This window comes from Pyxicephalus adspersus, chromosome 1 (assembly GCF_032062135.1).
Source record: "Pyxicephalus adspersus chromosome 1, UCB_Pads_2.0, whole genome shotgun sequence".
Taxonomy (NCBI): Eukaryota; Metazoa; Chordata; class Amphibia; order Anura; family Pyxicephalidae; genus Pyxicephalus; species Pyxicephalus adspersus.
Window position 1 is genome coordinate 175,031,324 of NC_092858.1, and position 24,831 is coordinate 175,056,154.

Sequence of the window (24,831 nt, forward strand, 5' to 3'; positions counted from 1 at the left end):
ATTTGAGAAAAGAGTATGTGAAATAAACATAGAAATAAACATAATAATAATTGTAGTTTCACTTAAAAAAACAAAACAAAAAAAAGAGAAACAAAGAGGACAGTCTTAGATCAATACCATGAAGGTTATATATAAAACTGATGACAGCCTAACAGAGATCTCCAATGCCACACTAATATGACTTATTATATAATTTTGTGCCATTAGCATCATTATTGTTACAGAAACTCACTTATCTAATATAGGGATTCTAGCAGAGGATTTACTTCCACATACCTTAAACAGAAGCACTCATTTAAATATGCGGCATATTCTAAAACCATTCTGCAGCTTCCAAACAATTCCCGTGTCATTATAGTACCAGCAAACTTTGTGAAAAGGGATTTCTTGAGCATGCTCTGTGGATTAAAAGTTTCCGTTATGTGAGGGTTTAGAAGTTTGCCTTGTTGTAGAGGTGGGAATAAGCAGAGAGGGGCTGTAACTTGTTAGATGCAATGCCTGAAAGGAAAGAACAACTGACAGCTATTTCTTGAGTATTAGGCTTTGTAAGCCCTACAGTTGGCTGATGCATAGGACCTGATTTATGAAAGCTCTCCAAGGCTGGAGAGAATACACTTTCAAATGTGAAGCTAGGTGATCCAGCAAACCTGGAATGGATCTGGTCCAGGATTCTAAACATTTGCCAGCAAAGAACAAATCATTTTTTAAAATCTATTCCATGTTTTCTGGATCACCCAGCTTCACTTCTGAAAGTGTATTCTCTTACACATAAAGAAGAGGGGTAAAGAAAGATAAGTATTACATTTCAAACCCACTTTATTAACATATGAGGACATTTAGAGCCTGATTTATTAATAATTTTTCAAAATGAAGTCTTTTATTTTTTTGAAACAAACTTAATATGAGAACATACCCGAAGCAATCAATTCGAAAGATGTATTTTTAAAATGGTGTTTGTAGTCCCAAGCATAGAAAAATCTCCCCACAAACACAGCACCTATAATAAGGTAATGAATTAGTTGTCCCCTGCTGTTCCTGGTATGATCAGCCTGGCATACAGATATGGAACATCTTAGTGTTGGTGGACATTTTAGTAACTTATGTAGGTGGCTCTTGTTGAGAAAACCGAGCGATATCAGATATATAGATTTGCTTTGTGTAGCTCACAGAGTTCCCCAGACACCAATGTAAGGAGAGAGAAGAACTGCAGAGAGCGGAGATGATGATAATAGGACAGAGTTAGTTACATTGCAGGAATATCATTCATTTTCTCCACTTCATACTAGAAATAGTCCAGTTTATCCTCCTTTTTCATATTCATCTGGTAATCCAGCAAAGTCGGTCCCTTGTTTTCATGAGGCAGTGGTTGGAACACTTTCAAATGAACAAACTTGCCATCTTCAATTTCAACCTTAAACAGAAACAACACCTGTAGTATGAGTTCTGTGATACATTAGTACTAATACATTAATTCATTGATACTCTGCTGGATACATTAGATTGCATACTCCCATGGGGTAGGGACTGACACAATGACATTAGAGTGTCAGCTTCTCTTGTACATAGATTGTTACTGGCTCACTGTTTTCTGTACAATGCTGTGGTATATGACAGAGCTATATAAATGTATAACAATCCTACAGATGAACAATTACTACTTCTGTCCTTTCTTAACTTTCTACAACTAAACAGCTCCCCCTTAATCATTGCATGAAACTTCTTACACCTCCACCATGTAGCTGTCACACACAATGCGGTTCTCCCCAGTATACAAACTCTGCTTTGTGACAATGTTGCATCAAAGCAACAACCTTACCTTAAAAAAGTAAACGGTGCCAGCGACAACCTGGGTTCTGACAAGGTCGGCCTTAAATTTACTGGTGTTTATTTCACACGTCCTCTCAAACTGCGGTTTCACCTAATAAGAAGAAACAAAAATAATTTTGGCACAGCGCAGATATAAAGCCGCACAGCACCCATGCAATACAGCCAGGGGTGATCGGACCAGGCAGAAAGGGCCTGCAGGACCCCCATACAGCTCACAGCAACTTCAAGAGAGAAGCCGTGTATGCAGGGGAATCCAAAGTGTGTGTCAGACAGCCAGATGATTCAGTTTTGCTGTGCTGCATTAACAAATGTCTTGTTCTTCCTCTGGTCTCTGATTGGACAATAGAACGTAATGGGAGAAACTGAGTGATCCAGGAACCCGAAAAAATGATCTGGTCCAGGACTGAAAACATTTGCCAAATCATATTATTTTGTAGTTGCAATGATTTGCTGCTAAAATCTCTGAGCTGTGTACAGCTGCAGTATGTGCTGGGGATGCAGAGAAGGTCCATCTCCGGCTGCACGGCTAAAGGGAAGCAGGAGATGCTGGGAGCTGAGCAGAGGGCAGATAACTAATTCATTTCTCTCCTTGCTGATTCCAGCTTCTCCACTGCACAGATTACACAGGTGTGATACAGGTGTGATACTGCGGTGGTGCACAGCACCAACACTTGCAGATCTTATCCCACCCCCAACCTGTGAATGGAAAGTGATCAAGAAACAGCAGACTGATGAGGTTATCTCTCTGATACTAGCACATTCACTGCTGTTTTAGTGGCAATATCATGTTCAAGGAGCTTTTCAATCAACATGGTAACTATAGACTTCAATGCAAACTCATTTCATCCTTACATGTGGCTTTATAACATAATACATATAATACATTTACTGATGTCTGGTATACGGTGACTCAGATTTATTAGTTATGTAATTGGCTGTAGTTACTGTAACAACTTGTTCCAGGCATGGAACCTCCCTGCAACGTTTGGCCCTGCAAGCAAGGGTATTTTCCACTGAATTGGCAAAGTTCTCTATGGGTTAATGAGCTCCGCTGACTGCCAAAATTTTCAGAAATTCCCCGAATAGTACAGGAATCAAATTCAGATCACTTGTTACATTCTGCCATTTTATCAATATTTTATCAATATTGAGCCCCCTAAATCTGATCATACACAATACACTTGTATAATTTCCTTTACTTATACTTAGTATATAGTTATACTTTACCAATAACTGTGTAGCACTGAATACCACTGGGTGGGCTGGGTCTTAGGGACTTGTAACTAGTGTGGCCAGCTCTATGATAACAACGCATCGCCTTTGTGATTGCTATTATATCAATGGAATTTGAAATTGGAAAGGCAAATCTATTGTAGCAATTTCTGCTGCATTGATAAAGATTGAAATAGGGGAGCCACCCCAATTCCATTGCCTGCATTGGCTTCAACAGACATGGACTGCCTACAAGTTCATCTATTGCCATAGCTTTGTCCATCCATAGCCCTGTGGAAGATGCAGATATGCCATCTGTCAGCTCATGGATACATTATATTTGTAATACAGTATCACACATACGTAGAACAGCAAACACACTAAGAGATGGAGAAGTTACATACAAATGCAAAGCATTAAATACATGGTATCTGTCCACATTATGGGGGTCCAGGGGACTCAAAAAATTTTAATGACTTCTTACCTGGTCAAGGATTTTTTGATCATGCCGAGTAGGCAGCCTGGGTTCATTCAATCCACCACCGTGACTCATTTTGGCACAGGGCTCAACAGACTGATCACACCCAAACAGTCCATGGGCCTATATATCTGAGGGCTGTACCATTCTGCAGAAAGGGGGTGTCTAATAATGACTACACCTTGCAGGTGATGTTCCATTCTCAGGAGAAAACTTTTACTAGAGTTTGGAAATGACACAAACCAAGTGATTGTCACACCAAGATGTGTTTCCAGAAAATGGGTCTTACATTTAGCACATTTGCAATTAAAAGAATGGTATAAGCCTGGAGTCCCTGGAGGGAAATTGGGAGGGGGCAGACTGGTATGTGCACTTACATGCTGGATACACTCCAACATGATTCTGGAGAAATTGGTAAAATTCTTAGTATAATTTACAGCATGTGAAGATATTTAGCCAAGATTTCACAGATACTTTAGGTGTGTCTAAAAAATTATATATATGCACAATCTGCGCAGCAATAACCTGTAAATTTACGTTTGCAGCATTCAGTACACATCACACATTCAGTACAAAAGAACCATTCAGTACACTTCACACAAAGTATTCAATTTCACTGGGGGATCATTCCCCAGGTGTAAAAGCTGAATTCCAGGCAGGTATAAAAGACACAAAATATTGCAACTTTGTAACTATTATTATATCCTTGAATATATAAAATCAGCCCACCCATCCCTAGTCCCTAGTGAGGGAGACAACAATGGCAGCTGCTCAGTCAACGTAAAACTAGCCAAAAGGTTAAAGGTTTACATGGCAAGGGCAATATACAGTAAGATATAAGTTTCCAATATACATTTATATATTGCTCTGCTAAGTGTACCTTTCCCTTACTAATGGACATGGGTAAGGATTGCAATAGGGACAAAGAAGCCGCCCATTTGCATTGCCTATACGGCACCCATCAAGCACCAACTACCTACAAGCCCATCCTCCATAGCTGGCAATGTACAAAAGTTTTCCTGCACACTTTTACATTTTGCTAACCTTCATTTATAAATCTCTCCATGACCTGTCCCCTCCATACATGTTCTCACTAATTACCAGTTACAATGCCAACCAAATACACTGCTCTGTTCATGAAACCCTCCCATCCTCCACCTTGATGGTGTTAGATAAATGAATTAGGTACAGCATAAAATTGTTCACAACTTAAATTTATTAGAATGAAACATGTATGGATATTGTTATTAATGTTGCAATAAAATATACTATGGTCAGAAAAATAGCTCTTAGGTTATTGAAAAAAAGTGAATACTCTAGATCAGTAATTTTCAACCATTGTGCCACGGCACACTAGTGTACTATAAGAGATCTTCAGGTGTACCGTGGGAAATTATCCAATTACCATTGTCGAGTGTCTGTGCTGTAGTGACTGGCAGGGTAATGTAATACTCTTCCATGTCAGTGGGTGGCAGTAGGTAGCTTAATTGCCTTGTTTATTCTTAGAGACAAGAGAATTAGCTTTGAGTGTTTTTTTAACATTAAGTGTGCCCCAGGTTTTTTCAATGTAAAAAATGTGCCGTGGCTCAAAAAAGGTTAAAAATCTCTGCTCTAGAGAGAACATTGTAAAGTTGTAAGTGTAAGGAAATGCTTTCACTTTCCTATTTTTTATTCACTTTTAAAGCATTTGATTTATGATGGCACTGGGTTTTTTAGATGGGTTTGGTAGGTTGTATATATTTCGAAACACTATAATTCTGTTTATTATTTGGCTTATTTATTACCAATTATTTTTCATCAAAACTTTTTTTTATGAAGAAAAAAAAACTTAACTTACTAAGTCTTTATTTTAATACTATTTATATATTTATACTTAGAGTTGACATGTTAATACTAGGTAATATAAAGGTAAATGTTAGGGGAAAGGGCAGTTTCTACATGTGCTGGTTGAAATTACTTACTACTACTACTCATACACAAAAACCATGGTTGCAATATTAATTGTGTGCAATAAAAAGTGTGTATACTAACATTCAAGTCAATAGCATCCTATATAATTTATTAATATAAAAAATAAGTTCCATTAATGATATACATTGTTTAAATCCCATGTGTTTTGTACAGGAAATATGTCTGCAGAAAAGATTCGTATATTTAGTAACACTGGATTGGTAACTTGCAGTCTCTATAGGTATTGGTTTTAGGTGATCTTCAGATAAATGTGCAATTCTCAATTTATAACACTCAGTGGGTATACACAAGCAAGACTTTTCATATTCTTGTTCTTTTTTGATCTATCCTTCATTGCTTTTAAATATGAATAATAGTAATGTAACACTGGACTTTATCTGTGTCTAATACGTAAGAACAAACATTCACGTGCAGAGCAGGTTCTAGAAACGTGCTGGCACTTTAGATCGGAGATATCCATCAGCTGTATCATTTAGATTTTCCTGGAAAGAAAATTACTATATCTGGCCAAAGGCTAAGGAGAGGCTCCCTTCATCTCAATAAGAGATCTGCATGGGCAATGATAAACCGGTTCCTAGAGCATGCAATCTTTATTACCTGTTGTGTCTGTTCTTATGGCACTGCCAATCCCCTTATCATAGTGTCATGCCAATCACAGGTGGGTGGTGAACCCTCCATGTTATCGGCCCGCTTTTTAGGGACGTGCATGGGGCACAGAGACACCAACCTCCGGCTTCCCCAGCACACTCTGCAAGGGGTCATGGACTTTAAGATAAACCACCAGCAGAGGGAGTGCTAGAGCTAAGGCAGGATTCTTTCTCAATTAATATTCAATCTGTTTCCTGTACATTTATGTAACCTGCTCTGCAGCTTAGATCACATTCACAATCCCCTCCTTATATTACATATTGTCATCAGAGTTCTATAAATCCAGAATATTCATCCCGCCCTCTATACACCTGCTGATGGTTATTCTGGAGGAATGCCGGACCTTTAGTTTGATCTGTGCACTGTGTGTCATGATCCATTGTTACTTCATTTTCCAAAAGCTGTGTTTTTATATATATTAACCTTATCTGCACACTGTGGGCTGCACCCTCTTCCCCTGTACCGACTTTCTGATATTGGCAATGGTGGGTTATTGATATTACCGGATATGTGAAGGACTGGCTGTGCAGTGACAGATCTCTGGGCTGTGTTTTAGGCAGTTCTGACTTCTTACAAAGCCTAGCTGGAGGAGTCATTATCATTATTTCTATTTATATAATTCCATCATCTTCCAGGGTGCTAATAAAGATTTCGGGCCTCAGAACATGGTGGAAGTAATGTGAAAGCCAGTTCCAAGAGAGGGGTAAAGTTCATGTGGGCTGATGGGTCTTAGTACAGACAACTGAAATGGGCAAGTTCTTTTCTTCTATTTCAATCTTTATCCATCCCAGGTAATAGGGGAAAGGTGCAATGGTAAGGGAAATGTATAGCTTTGCTGGGAAACTTGTTTTCTCCTATATATTGCCTGCTCATGCACAGCTTTAACTTTTTTGCTACTTTTAAATTGCTCTTAGGACAGGAAGGCACCAGACCATGAAATCTCTTTAAGGGATTTTGTGGTACTTTTTTGTTTTAAGCAACAGAACAGAAACAGCAAACAGAAATGTCTTTAAATCAGGAACAAGTTAAAACAAAGTCATGCTTACTTCCACATCACCCGTCTCAGCCTGATAACTCCCAGGTTTGTCCTAATAGCAATCTTCATAGAGACCACCAGCTGTCTGTCCATGTGCAGCACCATGCATGATGAGTCCAACACTTCTGTGAGTTCTCCCCATATCTTGATAATGTGCCCGGTATTCCTACAGATGGGGTAGAAGATTGGGTGACCAGTCTGATGTCCTCTCCAATCTCTTCCACTGCCCAATATATATTCTGATCAGCCTCTTCAAAGGAGACTGACCACCATTCCTCACCAGTCTTCCTTGGAGCCTCCAACCACCACAATCCACAACCTAAGCAATATGGAGCACCCGTCCACCACCTTTCTAGACATTTTTTACTATACCTGGTCACAGAATAAAAATATATTGAAGAATGATCCAGGGAACATCAGATTGCCTCATAGAATCAGGAAGGATTTATTTTTCCCCTGTTGAAGCAAATTGTACCCGGGGTTTTCTTTGCCTTCCTCTGGACCAACTATGTCTTATGGGGGTTTTATATCTGGGATATGTTTATTTCCCTAGTGGTTGAACTTGATGGCCCCCCCTCCATGAAATAGACCTCTTTGTGTGATGCATTCATCCATCTGAGCTGCACAAATGAACTTGATATTGTCCAGATTTATGTGAATCTGTCATTATATTGACACACCTATAGATAAGGAATTTCAGCTATATAACTTTTTCACAATATGCTTCTGCTGGCCAGTTTTACACTGCTATATCTGTAGTATCCTAATGTATAGAACTCCAGCCTGTACCTTTTCTCTAGTACATTTTAGCCTATTGCTTCTCATTTATAATGTCCTGCTGCTGGCAAATATTACATAGTTAGATCTTCTGTAGTTGTTTAAAGAGGACTTGTCACTAGGGATGAGCATGCAATTTTTGGTCTTGTGGCCAATTGGTCCGTTCTCACTAATCAAACATGTAGGAGAGAATGGCCTTTGTAAATACAGCTGGCGAGACCGAATTTTTGGGACCTGCAAGACTAATCAACTATGATTGCTCAGGATTCAACTATGATTGCGCAGGAGTCCTGTGTCCCTGGATGGAGAAACTCTATCCAAGAACACATATTACGAGGAGCTCCGCTCCTCTGATTGCTGTTGCAGTCTGAGAGGAGGGATATTGCGAGTGCATTCATAAATACAGCCGTGAGGGCTTGACCTCATTCTGACGTGTAGTTCCCGGGGATCGCTCACTGACAGGAGGATTATCGCTGCTGTATGTATGAGTTCAGCCGTGATAATCCTCCTATAGTGATTTCGTGAAATTTCACAGAACCATCTGAACTTCAAGGAATATTTTCCCCCCTTGTCACCACAATTTTTACTTTTTATATAAAACAAAAATGTGTTTTTTTCCAAAATAGTTTTTTGTAAAACAAATGGGGGCTCCTCCCCTTCAGTCTTTACTGCCACAGCGATAAAGACTGAATAGGAAACCCAGAGCCCCCTAGGAAACTTGCGTCACTGTTTATCCTGAATTAAACCAAATACCGGAGGATATGTCACCCAATCTTTACCCTGCACAATGTGAGATCAGGTGACATAAGCTGAAGCCAGAAAGTGAAGGAAGAGGACGGCCGCGCCCGGTGGTTTTTCCATGCCAGGACGAAGGAAGAATCCTGGATGGTGTGGGACTGAATGGAAGCCAGGTGTGGAGGGATCGAGGGCTCTGTGGAAGTAAAGGTAAGTGTCACTTTTTATTTTATTTTTTAAATATGACATTGAATACCATACAATAAACAAGAATAAGTATAATCTCGTATATACTAACAAAAAAGAAAAATATATATATCATTGACGTAATCATCGCAGTTAAATGACCTCCTTCAGGTCAAAGCAATTTTATATTATTATAACTTCAGAAAAGAGGAACATGGGGGAGGGATGGTAGATAGGCAAGGTGGGGAGGGAGGGGTGCAGTAAGGAAAAAGGGGGGAGCATGGGTGTATATTATAGGGAACTGTTTTATAGGCAAAAATGGCAGCTGCTTAGATCAATGTAAATCCAAAGGAAAAATGTTCATATTGGGAGAACAATATACAATACAAGTTACCCAGCTGATGTTTATATATTCCCCTTACCACATTAACTGACATGGATAAAGATTGAAATGGGGACATAGAAGCTTACCATTTACATTGTCTGTGCTGGATCCATTTGGCACCAACTGCCTACAATTACCAATATAAACTGCCAAACTTAATAACTGAAATACCCACCGCCCAGCAGTTACTGTTGATAACATAGATTCAGCTATACAAAGGGAATTTAAACGCATTGATCATTGCAATAAAGACATCATGATTAAACTCAACATTCATTACCAGACAAACTGTACTGACAGCAGACCATCATGCATTCCAACATTGTTGTGATATTGTCACCCATTTATTCTCTATGCATTCCAGAGATGGACAAAACTGCTTCATCTGGAGAAGAGGGTGCGGAAAAAATTGTATGTTACATGTAGATCAGTAACCCCAAACCTGACCATGTACTCAACCAAAAGGAAGGAAATAGCTAGAAAACTCCCCCTGATTACAAAGACCTACAAGCCCACCCTCCATGGCTTGCAATCTACAGAAGGTTTCCTACTTGTTTTCCATATTGCTCGGCCCACATGCAGCATTTTCTTTTTCATAGTATTACATTGATCTGAGTGGTTGTCCTTGTTACTTTGTATGATTTGGTGCAGACACCCACTGGGGGTTATCTGTGGCCCTAAGCAATGGACTACAATTGGCCATAGACTAAGGAAAGGCTCCCTTCAGATCAATTAGAGACTTGTATGTGTGATGATAGACATGTGCTTATAGAAAGGAATCACTATAACCTGATGTGTGTACTTATGGCACTGCTAATCCCCCTTTACCACCTTTTAATGAAAGTTACAGAGTTTTAAGGATTTATAAAATTATATCAACATGTAAAACTTGTGTGAGACTTTGGTAATTTTTGGTTGGCAAAGGAAGCAACATTTGGGAGCTCCTAAATATCTGTATATTCTCTCATCACTTCTTCCACTGTGTGTAAATAACAAGGTTGGAGGAACATTGTCAGTGATAATGGTGGCAAACATTTCTATTGTTCGGTGGTTGTCGAAAAGACATTCTCATTGGATAGTGGTGTCATCCACCTACCAATGACAATGCTCACTGTTGACATAGTGATGAAAACCCATTGTATACTAGAAGTAGTAGTGGTGGTGAGCTTTGGATACAATGACCCTGATTTATTAAAGCTCTCCAAGACTGCAGAAGATAGACAATGACTTCTGACTGCTGGGTCCACATAGCATCCTAGAGCCAATTAGGCACCGGGGGCCTAGTGGGCCAACTTATTTGCTGAATACTTAGGGAGTTGGCACCAGCTCATATTTCAGACACTCAAAAACTGAAGTAGATAAAGGATAAATTCCTAACACCTCTAACACATTTCAGTCTTCCTCCCATTCCCCAACATGTTGCCCCATCTACAGGGAGTCAGTAGAGTTTCGGTCTATGCATATATGAAGGACAAGCCATGCAGTTAGAGGTCTCCGAGCTGAGATTTGACTTCTTACAAAGCCAGATTAGCTATCCGAGGAGTCATTATATTTTTCTTTATATAGCACCATCATATTCTGTAGTGTGGTACAAAGTGCTATATAGTCAACAGTGGGAACCATTAATGTATACACAATTCGTACACAGTACAATAAGAACATCCAGCAACACAAATACAACAATACAAGCAAAATATTTAGATCTGATAGAGTATAGCAGAGATGAGACACACAGCTTAGTGATGCCCTGATTTCTTGCCAATATGTAAATATATAGACACACCTATAGATGTGAGATCTTGGGAACATAACTTTATATTCTGTATTTGGTATCAAATAATTATTCTGATTTCTCCTGAATCATCTGGGAGTGTATCCAGCTTGTAAATTGCTCATAGCATTCTGACACCCGTTTAATTTACCAGCGGGGGACACAAAAGCTTCTACCATTCTGTGGATAGGAATGCTAAATATAAAATCCCATTTTCCAGGAACACATCATTTGATTTGTGTAATTTCCATTCTCTAGTAGCAGTTTTTTCTGTAGAATGCCACGCCACCTGTAAGGTGTAGTCATTATTAGATAACCCTGTCCTTTCTGCAGAATGGTAAAGCCCTCAGGTATATAAGACCAGGGATTGTTTGGTATGTTCAGTCTGTCAAGCACTGTGCCAAAATGAGTAACGTTGGTGGAGCACCTGATGAACTACCTGGTGGATGGAGTGCACCCAGGACACCTACTGCAGAAGATCAGAAAATTGCTGATAAGGTAGGAAGTCAGAAAACCAATATATATATATATAGATATAACATTTTAAAAATAATACAACTTTATTCAAAACAAACACGTTCTAAAAGGTCACATTAAAATATAGAAAGCACACAGACACCACTAAATTTGCATGGCAAAAAAATGCACAAACAATAAATACATGTAAACCCACACTTCCATATAAAGCCAAAATTGTTCAAAAATGGCGCAAGAAATATTGCATTCAAAAAATACTTACCAACATAGATTAGGATAACTCACCAAACTAGAAAAAACTCCTCCTCCATCTCCTCCAAGAAAAGAAAAAAAGCCAAAGGAAAAAGCAACTTAGACAACACATCATATATGCTCATCTTTATGTGCAAAGCTGATACAAATTCACCTGTAATTGGGACATGCGCGGTGAAAATTGGCTTTTTGTTTTTTTTTCAGTTGGACATTTTATAATCATTTATTGGTATGATCCTTTAGATTTGTACACCAATATACAGCTATCTAATAAAAATACATTAAAACAAAGTAGAGATGGATTTAATGTTAATTTATTAGATGTGTGTGTTTAGTGTTACTTTAAAAGTTTTATTTTTGTACAGGTTATCGCACAATGACAGGATGATTCCCACAACTGCATCCATGTCAATGAGCACAGCTGTGGGACTACTGACAGTGTGGGATCCCCAGGCACTAGGGGTTAAATGAGGACAAGTCACCCCATTCATGTCTAGTGCTGAATGGATGAACAGGGGAAAAACTGATGATGGCTCAAGCATCATCAGGGATCCCCTTTGCTCATTCAATCACAGAGCACTAGAGCTGAATGGGAAGACTTGTCCTCATTTGACCCCTAGTGCCCACGCAGTGGTATTAAGTCTCATGTTATGCAGTTCTAGTATGGATACATAAAGCAGATTGTACAACAGTATTGTGTTCAGTCAGATTTGGGGGCTCCCTGAATGCAATGGAAAGGAAGATCTGAATCCAGCTGTCCTAGGGATCTCTCAGGCTGGGGATTGGATTGATTATTACACTTGATCTGGGCTTTGATCCTTGTGCTTTTCTGGGAATTCCTGTTGTACCAGAAATAGGTTTTAGCAGTCAGTGGAGCTCATTACCATTTAGAGAACTTTGCCAGTTTAATGGAAAATTTACTTTGCTTGCAGAGCTAAACCTTTCTGAATAGTTCCATTCCTGGGACAAGTTACAGCAAATTACATAATTACTATATAATTAATCTAAGTCACAGTATAACAGATATCTGTAAATTAGTTATACAATTGTCATGCTATAAAGCCACCGCTAGCATGGCTAAGTTTGCCTGAATTTAATTTGATCTGATTCTGTCAGATTAATATAAAACAAGCTAATTTACATTGAAGTCTACATTATTTGAAAAGGTCTTTTTTGTCTTTTGCTTGTCTCTTAATATCCAGTCCCAGGGTGTAAGTTGGACTGTAAAATGCTACTTAATGATGAATTGAATCAGATGAAGACACATTGAGCTTTGTACCTCCCCCTAGTGGTGATTAGGATATATAGAAGGGAGAAGCTTTATCCTGGTTTGGCCCATGAAATCTCTTTATATAACAATCTCTTAATATAATCTTTATATAATAACATTCACACAATTGTGTTGAGGTAATATCAGCTGTGTTGCAGTGGCCAACATTTGGAAGTGACAAAAAGGGACAAATGAAAATGCAAATGTGTGAATGTACCCATCATGATCTGTTCAGAGTCACTGCTGTCTCCATACTGAACTCCTCCCTGATTAATTCATCCTGGGATCCTATACACATAAAGCCTGATTTATTAAAGCTCTCCAAAACTGGAGAAGACAAACCATCATGGGAGAACCTGGGTGATTCAGCAAACTTGGTATGTATTTCCTGAACATTATTTGATAATAGCTGGCAAATGTTTTCAATCTTGGAACAGATCCATTCCAAGTTTCATTTTTCCATGTTCTCCAGCCTTGAAAATGTATAATAAATCAGACCCATAGATGTCAGCTGAAAAATAAAGAGGTCTGGAATCACTGATGTATTAGTGCCATCCACTGGTGGCAGGTGGAATGGCATCCAAATGTAATCCAGTACCTGTGCCAGGGGATTCACAAAAGGTTTTGGGAGACCATGCTGACTGTTAGGAATTGGTACTGGCCCAGTGAAAACAGTACAGTAGGGAGCTGTGGAAATGTGCAAACATGGAACATTCTGATAGGGGAGATCCGAGAGATGAGCTCACCAGTCTGCTGCTTCTTTTTTTAACCCCCCCCCCAGCGGAAATCCCGAGTGTGACTTGGGGTGGATTTTCCATGCAAAAAGCGGTAATCCCAAATCACACTTGGGGTCCCTAAAAAGATTTAAAAAAAAAACACCTTGTTCCATTGTCGTCCAGCTGGTCCCTGCAGGTCCTGGGGACACGTTTTCTCTCTCCAAGCTTTATCCAGCAAAGGCGGAGACAATCTCCGGGTTTCCCAGTGACATCGGTGCAGGCGGAAGGAGTGTCAGGAAATTCAAATTATTTTGTATTGAATTCAATACAAAATAACTGTTTTGAGTCCAATACAAAGGAATCTTTATCTTTGTAATGTCCCTACCTCAGTTTTATGACATAAATAAAGTCTAAGGGCAATTTTGAGGGAGCCAAATAACCTAACTGCATGTATTTTGGATGTGGGAGGAAACCAGAGTACCCAGGGGAAACCCAAGCAGACACGGGGAGAACCTGCAAACTGCGGGTGCTGAGCCGGTTTATATCCGGGCCAAGTCACTGATAATTTGTGTTTTTCTCTTCAGGTGAAACCACAATTTTTTAAGTGGTCTGGAGTAAGTGACTTAATGTTTATGATAGACATCACCAAAGACCAGAAGATTGTTGACGGCACCAATTTCTTGTTCAAGGTAATGGAATTGGTTTTATGTAACATGTATGCGTGTATTCAGTTTTTGGCATTGTTAAAGGGGAACTGATCTGTTGCAGAATGCAATGCAATCTAATATATCCAGCAGAGGATCTCAGAACTGTTATTCCTGACATGATACAATAATATCACAGAACTCACATTACAGGTGTTGTTTCTTTTCAGGTTGATTATGGAGATGACAAGTATGCTCATATTATGGTGTTCGAAGATATGCCACATACAAAGAAGGAACCAACCATAAAGAAAATAGTGCTAGATAAAAAGAAGGAAGATGAGCTTGAGCCTTTCTAAGACGGAGAAAAACAGCAATCAATGATATCCCTGCAATGATTCTTCTGTATCCAACTCTGTCCTATCATCATCATCTCTGCTCTCTGCAGTTCTTCTCTCCCCTTACAATGGTGTCCGGGGAACTCTACACAAAGTGAAACTATTGATCTAATATTTCTCTGTTCCCAATGAACAGAACCCACCTAAACAAGAGGTTGCTAAAAGGTCCACATTACACTAAGGGGTGTATTTATAAATTATTCTCCTATCAATTCTAGGTAAATTCATCTATAACATTCCTTTACACATAGCATTACCTATGCTGACAGCTGTGCAATTTGACAATTGCCCACTAGGTGGCAGGATGAGTCATTGTTTTAATACGCACTAAATGAGAAGTGCAGAGAGATTGGAACTGAGAATTTCAGACAAATGAACAGGAAATAATTTCTAAATAGAACCCTAAAATATTCCATATCTGTATTCCAAGGGGGTCACACCAGGAACAGCAGGGGGGCATCACGGCATGAACCTACTAAAGGCAATGTGCTGTGTTGTGGATACATTTGATTATGTTTAAGACAAAGCACAATTTAAAAAACATATTTTTTAAATGATTCTCTAATGTTTGGATATATTTTCTTTCTTTTTTTATTTGTTCAGGTCAAAAAATAAAATACTTAGTAAAAAATTCTTTTTTTTTTTCAAAAATTATTATATCAAATATTTTATTTTTTTTCTATTGCTTTTTATGTCAAACATTGAATATTTTATATGTACAACTACAGCCAGCAGGCTTTTCCTTGATCTCAACTCAACTCAAGCTTTAAATTATGCAAGGAAAGTAAATGCGCCCAGAAAATGACCCCCCCCCCCCCATCCTTTTTTTATTAGATGGGATTTTGATTAAAGTATGGTGTGAAAGGTAACAAAAAAATTATAATTCATAACAAGTGTTTACTAGTGTTAGTGTTTGAATTCCGGTTGTCCTTATATTCGACCCAAAAATGTCTGTTCGAATTCGGGTAGACCCGACACAAAAAAAACGAGATTCGACAGTAAAAAATTTGGAGAAAAAAAAAATAATGTTAAATTAGGTTATTGAGTGTTTGTGTTTAACTATTTTTTTTTTTTTTTACAAGTTATCCTACAATGACATGATATCTCTTACTCTGTAACACACTTTCCAGTACAAAATATTATGATACATTTGTTACATTTTTCTTTTATCCACTGCTAGTCTGTAACCTTGTGTGTGTTACAGAGTAGGAGATACTTGCTGGGCATCTGCAATCATTGACAAGAGCATGGTAGTTACCCTGTAGTGCCCCGTGGATCGTAGTGGAACTGCAGAGTTCATCTGCAGTTCAGTTCCCACGGTCACATGACTGTGGGAACTTTGCTTTCACAGCTGTCACTGCAGGCGTTCCCTGGGCACTGGAGGTTGAATGGGGAAAAGTTTCTCCATTCATCACATCTGGTGCCCTATGTTCTTGGGTGGGGATAGAGAAACTCTATCCAAGAACACATACAACTAGTAAAGGACTGCAAGAGAAATCTGATTGCTTTTGCAGCCCTTCATAGTCCCCTAAAATAACCTGAATTCTTCCACCACCTGAACAATTTCTCACTATTCAATCGAATAGTTGTTTAACCGATTAGTGAGATATTCGACCAACACTAGTGTTTACAAATGGCACTTGATGGCTCCGTACCTATAGGCAGTGTGGTTATCCGGAGCCTTTCTGATTTGATTGAAATCTCGCCATCTAGTGGAGACAATACAGAATGCAGCATCACATTATGTAATTCTCATCACCACTGGGGAGGGGGAGTTATCATTTTTCAAGGGAATACTGATAACAAAATATGTCACCCAAGGATGTGTACGTAGTGGATGTTTGTGCTATATTTCTTCCTATTTTGATAGCATTAGTTTACATGGTAAAAATGGTAAAAATATAGCCTGCAAAACCTAACAATAAAATAAAGGTGAAGTAGTGATGGGTGACTTGCCCAGGATTAAATTACCAAAGGGTTCAGTAAATCTCATTTTAGAGGCAAATCCTATTGAAATCTACTGGGGGGGGGGGGGGGGAGGGATTTTGTTCTTAAATGGACAATTTATAGGGCTAACAAGCAAACTGCAGTCAAGAAAGCTGGACACTGCCATAGGCGACATGTACCAATGGCAGAAATGGTTTATTACAACAAAAATATATTTTGGTGGGTAAAGGGATTTTTCATGTGGCTTGGAACACATCATTAAAATTGGACAAATTCTTTAATGAACATGTTTGAGATGCCTTATAGCGCGTCCTATCCACATAACATTCTATCAGGGAATATTGAGCTGTGATTGGCAGTGTGATTAGTACAGACACATCAGGTTACAATGATTGCATGCTGTAGGCACAGATCTATCATCACACATGGGAGTTTATAACTGAGCTGCAGAGAGCCTCTGCTTAGTCTTCAGGCAGTCACAGAGCAGTCATAGAAAAGATTTCCAGGAAAATCAGAATAAATGGACTGATTCATATCTCCAATATACATTACCGACACATTTCTGGATCCTGCTCTGCAGCTCGGATCTGTTTTGTAAATTCACAATCCATTCCTTATAATACATATTGTCATCAGAGTTTTATAAATACAGAATATTCATCTCACCCTCTATACACCTGCTGATGGTTATACTGGAGGAATGCCGGACCTTTAGTTTGCTCTGTGCACTGTGTATCATGATCCATTGTCACTTCTTTTTCTAATAACTGATTTCTTGATATTTTAACCTCATCAGCTGATCTGCAGATTCTCTGTGCACACTGTGGGCTGCACCCTATTCCCCTGAACCGACTTTCTGATATTGGTAATGGTGGATTATTGATGTTACCGGATATGTGAAGGACTGGCTGTGCATTAAGGGGTCTGCGGGGCTGTGTTTTAGGCAGTTTTGATTTTTTACAAATCCTAGCTGGCTGTCAGAGGAGTCATTATTATTTGTAATGATTTATATAGCACCATCATATTCCATGGTGCTGTACAGAGTATATAGACAGTAGGGGGACCATTAATGTATACACAGCTCATGCACAGTACAATAAGAACATCCAGCAACACCAATACTACAATACATTCAGTAAAACACTGTAAATTGGCACACTATGGAGAGGACCCTGACCATGTGAGCTTACAATCTACATGGTATGACACAAGGTAAGAGGATGAAAATCAGCAACAGGGCAGTGAATCCTTTGACAAATGGTGCCTGAGGCAGATGTAGAGATGTGAATAGAGGGGACTATGACATATTCTATTCACCTTAAGGGAAGCAACTGAGGATTTCAAGGCTCAGAACATGGTGGACATAATGCGGAATAGAGTTACATAAAGGTGAAGAAATTGTGAAGTCTTGGAAGTGATAGGAGGATTTTGTGAACAAAGGGGTAGTTACGGTTGATATCTGATAATTGGTGAGAACATGTATGGAGGGGACAGGTGATAGGAAGCTTTATAAGTGAGGGGTAGAAGTGTGAGATGGGTTCCTTAGGTGAATGGCATCCAGTGGAAGGACAGGCAAGGAATAAACCAATCTGAGCAGCATGAGAAAAGGTGAATGTCAGAGCGAAATAATTATTTTGGGCTTGGAGTGGAGCCATTCTGCCTGGGAGGAATCCAGGACATACAGGACACTAATCCAGAACTAGCTGAGCTCACAACAATCAGCCATATAATAACTAATGACAGGAACTAGGAGGGGACCTTCATGTGACGGATTCGGCTTTCCACAGAAAATGTCGACCGAATCACTTTTATTAAAATGAATAAGGCTTGGATCGGCAATTACTTTAACACCCCCTCTGCAGATTGTGCTGATTAGTCGTCAACTGCTGCGCGGACATCTTGATGGGAAGAGCACGTTCACAGCCTTTCGGCATTTCCTTCTACTCCTCACCCCAGTGGCCCTCTACCTCTACTCTGTCTCTGAGGTTTATAACTTTATATGGAGCTGTGTAACTGGAAAATATTTTATTATCGATCACCCCCCTCAGTGCCCCCTGCCTTTATCTACTTTGAGGCCTATATCACTTGTAATGGAGCTGTGTGAATCATAATTAAGAAATTTGTATTAATTTTTGGAATAAAAATATGTTGTGTCCTAGAAGAAAGAAGTTCAGTAGGTTCAGAATAAATTGATTATAGATGTACTAATTCTTTCCTCGTCTGATTAACTGTTGAACTGCTTTTAGGCCTTTTTGCTATATCTTTATCTATGACTACTGGCCAGATATTATCCAGTAAAATTATATTTTCGAATATACACAAAAGGTGCTTCGTGTTTCTCAGCTAACAGGGAAGGGTAGTTACGAATGGTGTCAAATTTTGATCAACAAACATGCTTGTAAAAGAACCCACCCCAGAAACTATCGGTCTGCCGAATTTTTTGTGAAATTTTGGGAGCGTGTATAATGTTGTAAAAATAGGCGTAATAAGATTCTTTATTTTTGGAAATTTTCTTTGTCGATAATAGTATCATCGTAGGCTTTGTGTACCAGATCAATAAATTGTTTCTGGAACTCGTTAATACTAGAAAGGAGGATCATTTCATTCCATGTTGTATTATTGGTGCCACATTTCTTTATTATGTACACGATACATAACAACCACGTTTGCACCCTTATCTGAAGGCTTTATAATTATATCTGGACTGGATTTTAATTCCTCCAGTGCTTCCCTTTATTTCTCAACTTTCTTGTCAATGATCTAATTTACTTTGTTAATTGTTCTACAACGATACTTATGTTTGGATTCCGATTTGTTTTTGAGTTTTGGAAAAGCAGGTGTAATCATTATATGTGGTTGTTGCTCCTCACCATTACTTGTGTGACCTGATTCATCGGGATTGGAGGCTATTGCGGCTTCCATTTTTTCATTTTCATTTAGCACATTCACTGCTGTGTTATTGGCAATATCATGTTCAAGTAGCTTTTCAATCAACATGGTAACTATAGACTTCAATGCAAACTCATTTCATCCTTACATGTGGCTTTATAACATAATATATTAGTATAATACATTTACAGTTGTCTGGTATACGGTGACTCATTGTGCTTTGATTTATTAGTTATGTAATTGGCTGTAGTTACTGTAACAACTTGTTCTAGGCATGGAACCTCCCTGCAAAAGGGAATTTTCCACTGAATTGGCAAAGTTGCCGACAGGTCAATGAGCCCCGCTGACTGCCAAAATTTTCAGTAATTCCCCCGAGTAGTACAGCAATCAAATTCAGATCACTTACATCTATATTCTGCCGTTTTATCAATATTTTATCAATATTGAGCCCCCTAAATCTGATCATACACAATACACTTGTATAATTTCCTTTACTTATGCCTACCAATAACTGTGTAGCACTGAATACCACTGGGTGGGCTGGGTCTTAGGGACTTGTAACTCGTGTGGCCAGCTCTATGATTACAACACATCGCCTTTGTGATTGGTATTATATCCATGGAATTTGAAATTGGAAAGGCAAATCTATTGTAGCAATTTCTGCTGCATTGATAAAGATTGAAATAGGGGAGCCACCCCAATTCCATTGCCTGCACTGGCTTCAATAGACATGGACTGCCTACAAGTTCATCTATTGCCATAGCTTTGTCCATCCATAGCCCTGCGGATGATGCAGATATGCCATGGATTCATGTCATGGATACATTATATTTGTAATACAGTATCACACATACGTAGAACAGCAAGCACACTAAGAGATGGAGAAGTTACATACAAATGCAAAGCATTAAATACATGGTATCTGTCCACATTATGGGGGTCCAGGGGTCTCAGGAAATGTTAATGACTTCTTACCTGGTCAAGGATTTCTTGATCTTCTTTAGTAGGCACCCTGGGTTCACTCAATCCACCAACTATACCACCACCGTGACTCATTTTGGCACAGGGCTCAACAGACTGATCACACCCAAACAGTCCATGCTATTATATATCTGAGGGCTGTACCATTATGCAGAATGGGTGTGTCTAATAATGGATACACCTTGCAGGTGATGTGCCATTCTCAGGAGAAAACTTTTACTAGAGTTTGGAAATGACACAAACCCAATGACTGTCACACCAAGATGTGTTTCCAGAAAATGGGTCTTACATTTGGCACCTTTGCATTTAACAGAATGGTATAAGCCTGAAATACCTGGAGGGAAATTGGAAGGGGGCACACTGGTATGTGTACTTACATGCTGGATACACTCCTACGTCATTCTGGAGAAATTGTTAAAATTATTTAGTACAATTTACAGCATGTGAAGATATTTAGCCAAGATTTCACAGACGCTTTAGGTGTGTCTAAATAATTATATATATGCACAATCTGCTCAGCAATAACCTATAAATTTGCAGCTCAGAAAAGAAACATTCAGTACACATCACACAGAGTGTTCAATTTCACAATGGGGGGATCATTTCCCAGGTGTAAAAGCTGAACTCCAGGCAGGTATAAAAGACACAAAATATTGCAACTTTGTAACTTTTATTATATCCTTGAATATATAAAATCAGCCCACCCATCCCTAGTCCCTAGTGAGGGAGACAACAATGGCAGCTGCTCAGTCAATGCAAAACTAGCCAAAAGGTTAAAGGTTTACATGGCCAGGGCAATATACAGTAAGATATAAGTTTCCCAATATACATTTATATATTGCTCTGCTAAGTGCACCTTTCCCTTACTAATGGACGTGGATAAGGATTGCAATAGGGACAAAGAAGCCTCCCATTTGCATTGCCTATACGGCACCCATCAAGCTCCAACTACCTACAAGCCCATCCTCCATAGCTGGCAATGTACAAAAGTTTTCCTGCACACTTTTACATTTTGCTAACCTTCATTTATAACTCTCTCCATGACCTGTCCCCTCCATACATGTTCTCACTAATTACCAGTTACAATGCCAACCAAGTACACTGCTCTGTTCATGAAACCCTCCCATCCTCCACCTTGATGGTGTTAGATAAATAAAAATCCTAATAATGGCTTCTCATACAGCTAACCAGGCTTTCAAAGAAGTCAAAACTGCCTAAAACACATCCCCGGAGACCTCTCACTATATGGCTAGTCTTGAACATAACCAGGACCCAAATTCTACTGACAATGGATTGTCTACCCACTTACCAAACTGGTGATGTGCCTACTTCTTGGTGAATAAAAGGAGGATAGAAATGTGTTAAAAGTGTTAGCCATTAATTCTTTATCTACGTCAGCTTTTGAGTTTCTGGGAAATAGACTGCCTAAGTTGTGATGTCCTGGAAAGTCTTCCTATAATTAATCATGTTGGGGTATGCCCACAGTCTTTGTAGCACTACATTACATAGTAGGTTAGGTTGAAAAACATAATTCCATCAAGTTCAACCACTAGGGAAATAAACATATCCCAGATAGAAAATGCTATAGATATAGCTGATCAAGAGGAAGGCAAAAAACCTGGTACAATTTGCTTTAACTAGAAAAAGCTCCTTCCTGATTCCATAATGAAATCGGATGATCCCTGGATAAACAGTCTCTATTATCTTTACTTTAAAGCTTTAATCCCCAGTTATATTCTGTGCTTCTAGAAATCATCCAGCTTTTTCTTAAAGCAATCTATAGAACTTGCTGAAACTACTTCCTGAGGGAGCCGATTCCACATTTTTAGAGACCTTACAGTGAAGAATCCCTTCCTTATCCGGAGCTTAAACTTCTTTTCCTCCAGACGCAAAGAGCGCCCCCTTGTGCTTTGTAATGATCTTACAGTGAATAATTGGGAAGAGAGTTCTCTATATGGACCATTTATATATTTATACAGGGTGATCATATCCCCCCTTATACGTCTCTTCTCAAGGGAGAATAAATTCAGTTCAGCTAATCTCCCCTCCTAGAGGAGCTCCTCCATTCCTTTTATTAGTTTAGTTAAATTCTCTGAACATAATCTATGACCTTTGGTGGTGCGAGGGATAACACTTGAGACCCCCCCATATCAAGTTGATCTCTACTACACCAAGCAAACCTTGTCAGCACAACTTGTGAAAATAGGAAAAATGAAAGTATTATGGAATAAAATCTGTTGAAGTTTTTGCTGTACGGATTTGGTATGCGGTTAATTTGCTTCATGTGACCTTACTGAAGTTTTCTCTTAGTACCCAGTGGGTGGCCCCTGCCCGCTTTATACAAATGCTCACCACCACTACTTTTATAGGTAAACAGAGGGCTATAATCCAGCTATCAATTAAAACAGTGGGTATTTTCATTGGTTGATAGTTGTCACCACCATCCAGTGTGAATGACCCTTAATAATAATCATCAAGAAAGAAAGTTTGTCCGCCATTTTCATTGATAATCAGTAGCACACATAGAGTAGTAGTAGCAGTAAGCCCAAGGAATGGCTCTTATATGTTGCTTCTTTGTCAGTGGTTGGCAATGAAAATTTCAGTTTAGTTTCAGATGAAGACTTTAACATGAACCTTTGGTGCAGAGAGCCAGGTGGCAGTTGATCCGCATTGTGCATCCTTGCAGGTGCAGAGCAATGGTGTGCAGCTGACACTGCAGATAGGAAGTGGCCAACAAAGGTTGCAGGAGAAAGAGTAACAACTCATAGCTTCAAAAACTCATAGTATCACTTATCTGTATTACTTTTCATTGAAACATATTGCTTTTTTCTCTGAAATATTATCCAGTGAATGTGTTATGAAAACGTGCCAATTTAATTGAAACTTGAAGCATAGTTACATTATCAATTTTTCGTAAATGTCTTCTTGTTTTCACTTTAAATGGTGTACTACCTAAGGTTTGATTATACTACCTTGATTTTACCTGTTTCATTTCTGAAGTTGAATTAGGTACAGCATAAAACTGTTCACAATTTAAATTTATTAGAATGGAACATATATGGATATTGTTATTAATGTTGCAATAAAATATACTATGGTCACAAAAATAGCTCTTAGGTTTTTGAAAAAAATGAATACTCTAGATCAGTGATTTTCAACCACTGTGTTGCGGCACACTAGTATACTTGAAGAGATCTTCAGTTGTACCGTGGGAAATTATCCAATTACCATTGTCGAGTGTCTGTGGGAAATTATCCAATTACCATTGTCGAGTGTCTGTGCTGTAGTGACTGGCAGGGTAATTTAATACTCTTCCATGTCACTGGGTGGCAGTAGGTAGCTTAATTGCATTGTTTGTTCTTAGAAACAAGAGAATTAGCTATGAGTGTCTTTTTTTAACATTTTTGATTTTAAGTTTGCCCTAGGTTTTTTTCAATGTAAAAAATGTGCCGTGGCTCAAAAAAGGTTGAAAATCTCTGCTCTAGAGAGAACATTGTAAAGTTGTAAGTGTAAGGAAATGCTTTCACTTTCTTATTTTATATTCACTTTTAAAGCATTTGATTTGTGATGGCACTGGGTTTTTTAGATGGATCTGGTAGGTTCTATATATTTCAAAGCAGTATAATTCTGTTTATTATTTGGCTTATTTATTATCAATTATTGTTCATCAAAACTTTTTTTATGAAGAAAAAGAAAACTTACTAAGTATTTATTTTAATACTATTTATATATTTATACTTAGAGTTGACATGTTAATTCTAGGTAATATAAAGGTAAATGTTAGTGGAAAGGGCTAGTTGAAATTACCTACTACTACTACTCATACACAAATCCCATGGTTGCAATATTAATTGTGTGCAATAAAAAGTGTGTATACTAACATTCAAGTCAATAGCATCCTATATAATTTATTAATATAAAAAATAGGTTCAAATAATGATATACATTGTTTAAATCCCATGTGTTTTGTACAGGAAATATGTCTGCAGAAAAGATTTGTATATTTAGTAACACTGGATTGGTAACTTGCAGTCTCTATAGGTATTGGTTTTAGGTGATCTTCAGATAAATGTGCAATTCTCAATTTATAACACTCGGTGGGTATACTAAAGCAAGACATTTCATATTCTTGTTCTTATTTGATCTATCCTTCATTGCTTTTAAATATGAATAATAGTAATGTAACACTGGACTTTATTTGTGACTAATATATAAGAACAAACATTCACGT

General features: G+C 38.5%; 2 protein-coding genes across 3 annotated transcripts; one reads left to right on the forward strand and one right to left on the reverse strand.

The window, feature by feature from the left end:
• Positions 1 to 855: 855 nt before the first annotated feature.
• Positions 856 to 20,734, reverse strand: LOC140323011 (cystatin-B-like). 2 transcript variants are annotated; one of them, XM_072399726.1, is made up of 3 exons: positions 20,595 to 20,734; positions 1,817 to 1,918; positions 856 to 1,411 (listed from the first exon to the last, which is right to left on the reverse strand). In XM_072399726.1, the coding sequence occupies exons 1-3, from the start codon at positions 20,673 to 20,675 to the stop codon at positions 1,283 to 1,285; spliced, it is 312 nt and encodes a 103-aa protein (XP_072255827.1). In that variant the 5' UTR covers positions 20,676 to 20,734; the 3' UTR covers positions 856 to 1,282. The 2 variants fall into 2 exon arrangements, with proteins under 2 accessions (XP_072255827.1, XP_072255836.1); XM_072399735.1 differs by lacking the exon at positions 20,595 to 20,734 and adding an exon at positions 3,524 to 3,604.
• On the forward strand, positions 11,298 to 15,065 carry LOC140323006 (cystatin-B-like). The gene is made up of 3 exons (XM_072399711.1): positions 11,298 to 11,524; positions 14,326 to 14,430; positions 14,616 to 15,065. The coding sequence occupies exons 1-3, from the start codon at positions 11,432 to 11,434 to the stop codon at positions 14,742 to 14,744; spliced, it is 327 nt and encodes a 108-aa protein (XP_072255812.1). The 5' UTR covers positions 11,298 to 11,431; the 3' UTR covers positions 14,745 to 15,065.
• Positions 20,735 to 24,831: the final 4,097 nt, after the last annotated feature.

Excerpts from the sequence above, each read along its gene's own strand:
- LOC140323006 (XM_072399711.1), top strand. The coding sequence starts at position 11,432 with ATGAGTAACGTTGGTGGAGCACCTGATGAACTACCTGGTGGATGGAGT. Across the intron at positions 11,525-14,325 it reads ATCAGAAAATTGCTGATAAG|GTGAAACCACAATTTTTTAA; the intron begins GTAGGAAGTCAG and ends TTTTCTCTTCAG. Across the intron at positions 14,431-14,615 it reads GCACCAATTTCTTGTTCAAG|GTTGATTATGGAGATGACAA; the intron begins GTAATGGAATTG and ends GTTTCTTTTCAG.
- LOC140323011 (XM_072399726.1), bottom strand. The coding sequence starts at position 20,675 with ATGAGTCACGGTGGTGGTATAGTTGGTGGATTGAGTGAACCCAGGGTG. Across the intron at positions 1,919-20,594 it reads ATCAAGAAATCCTTGACCAG|GTGAAACCGCAGTTTGAGAG; the intron begins GTAAGAAGTCAT and ends TCTTCTTATTAG. Across the intron at positions 1,412-1,816 it reads GCACCGTTTACTTTTTTAAG|GTTGAAATTGAAGATGGCAA; the intron begins GTAAGGTTGTTG and ends TTTCTGTTTAAG.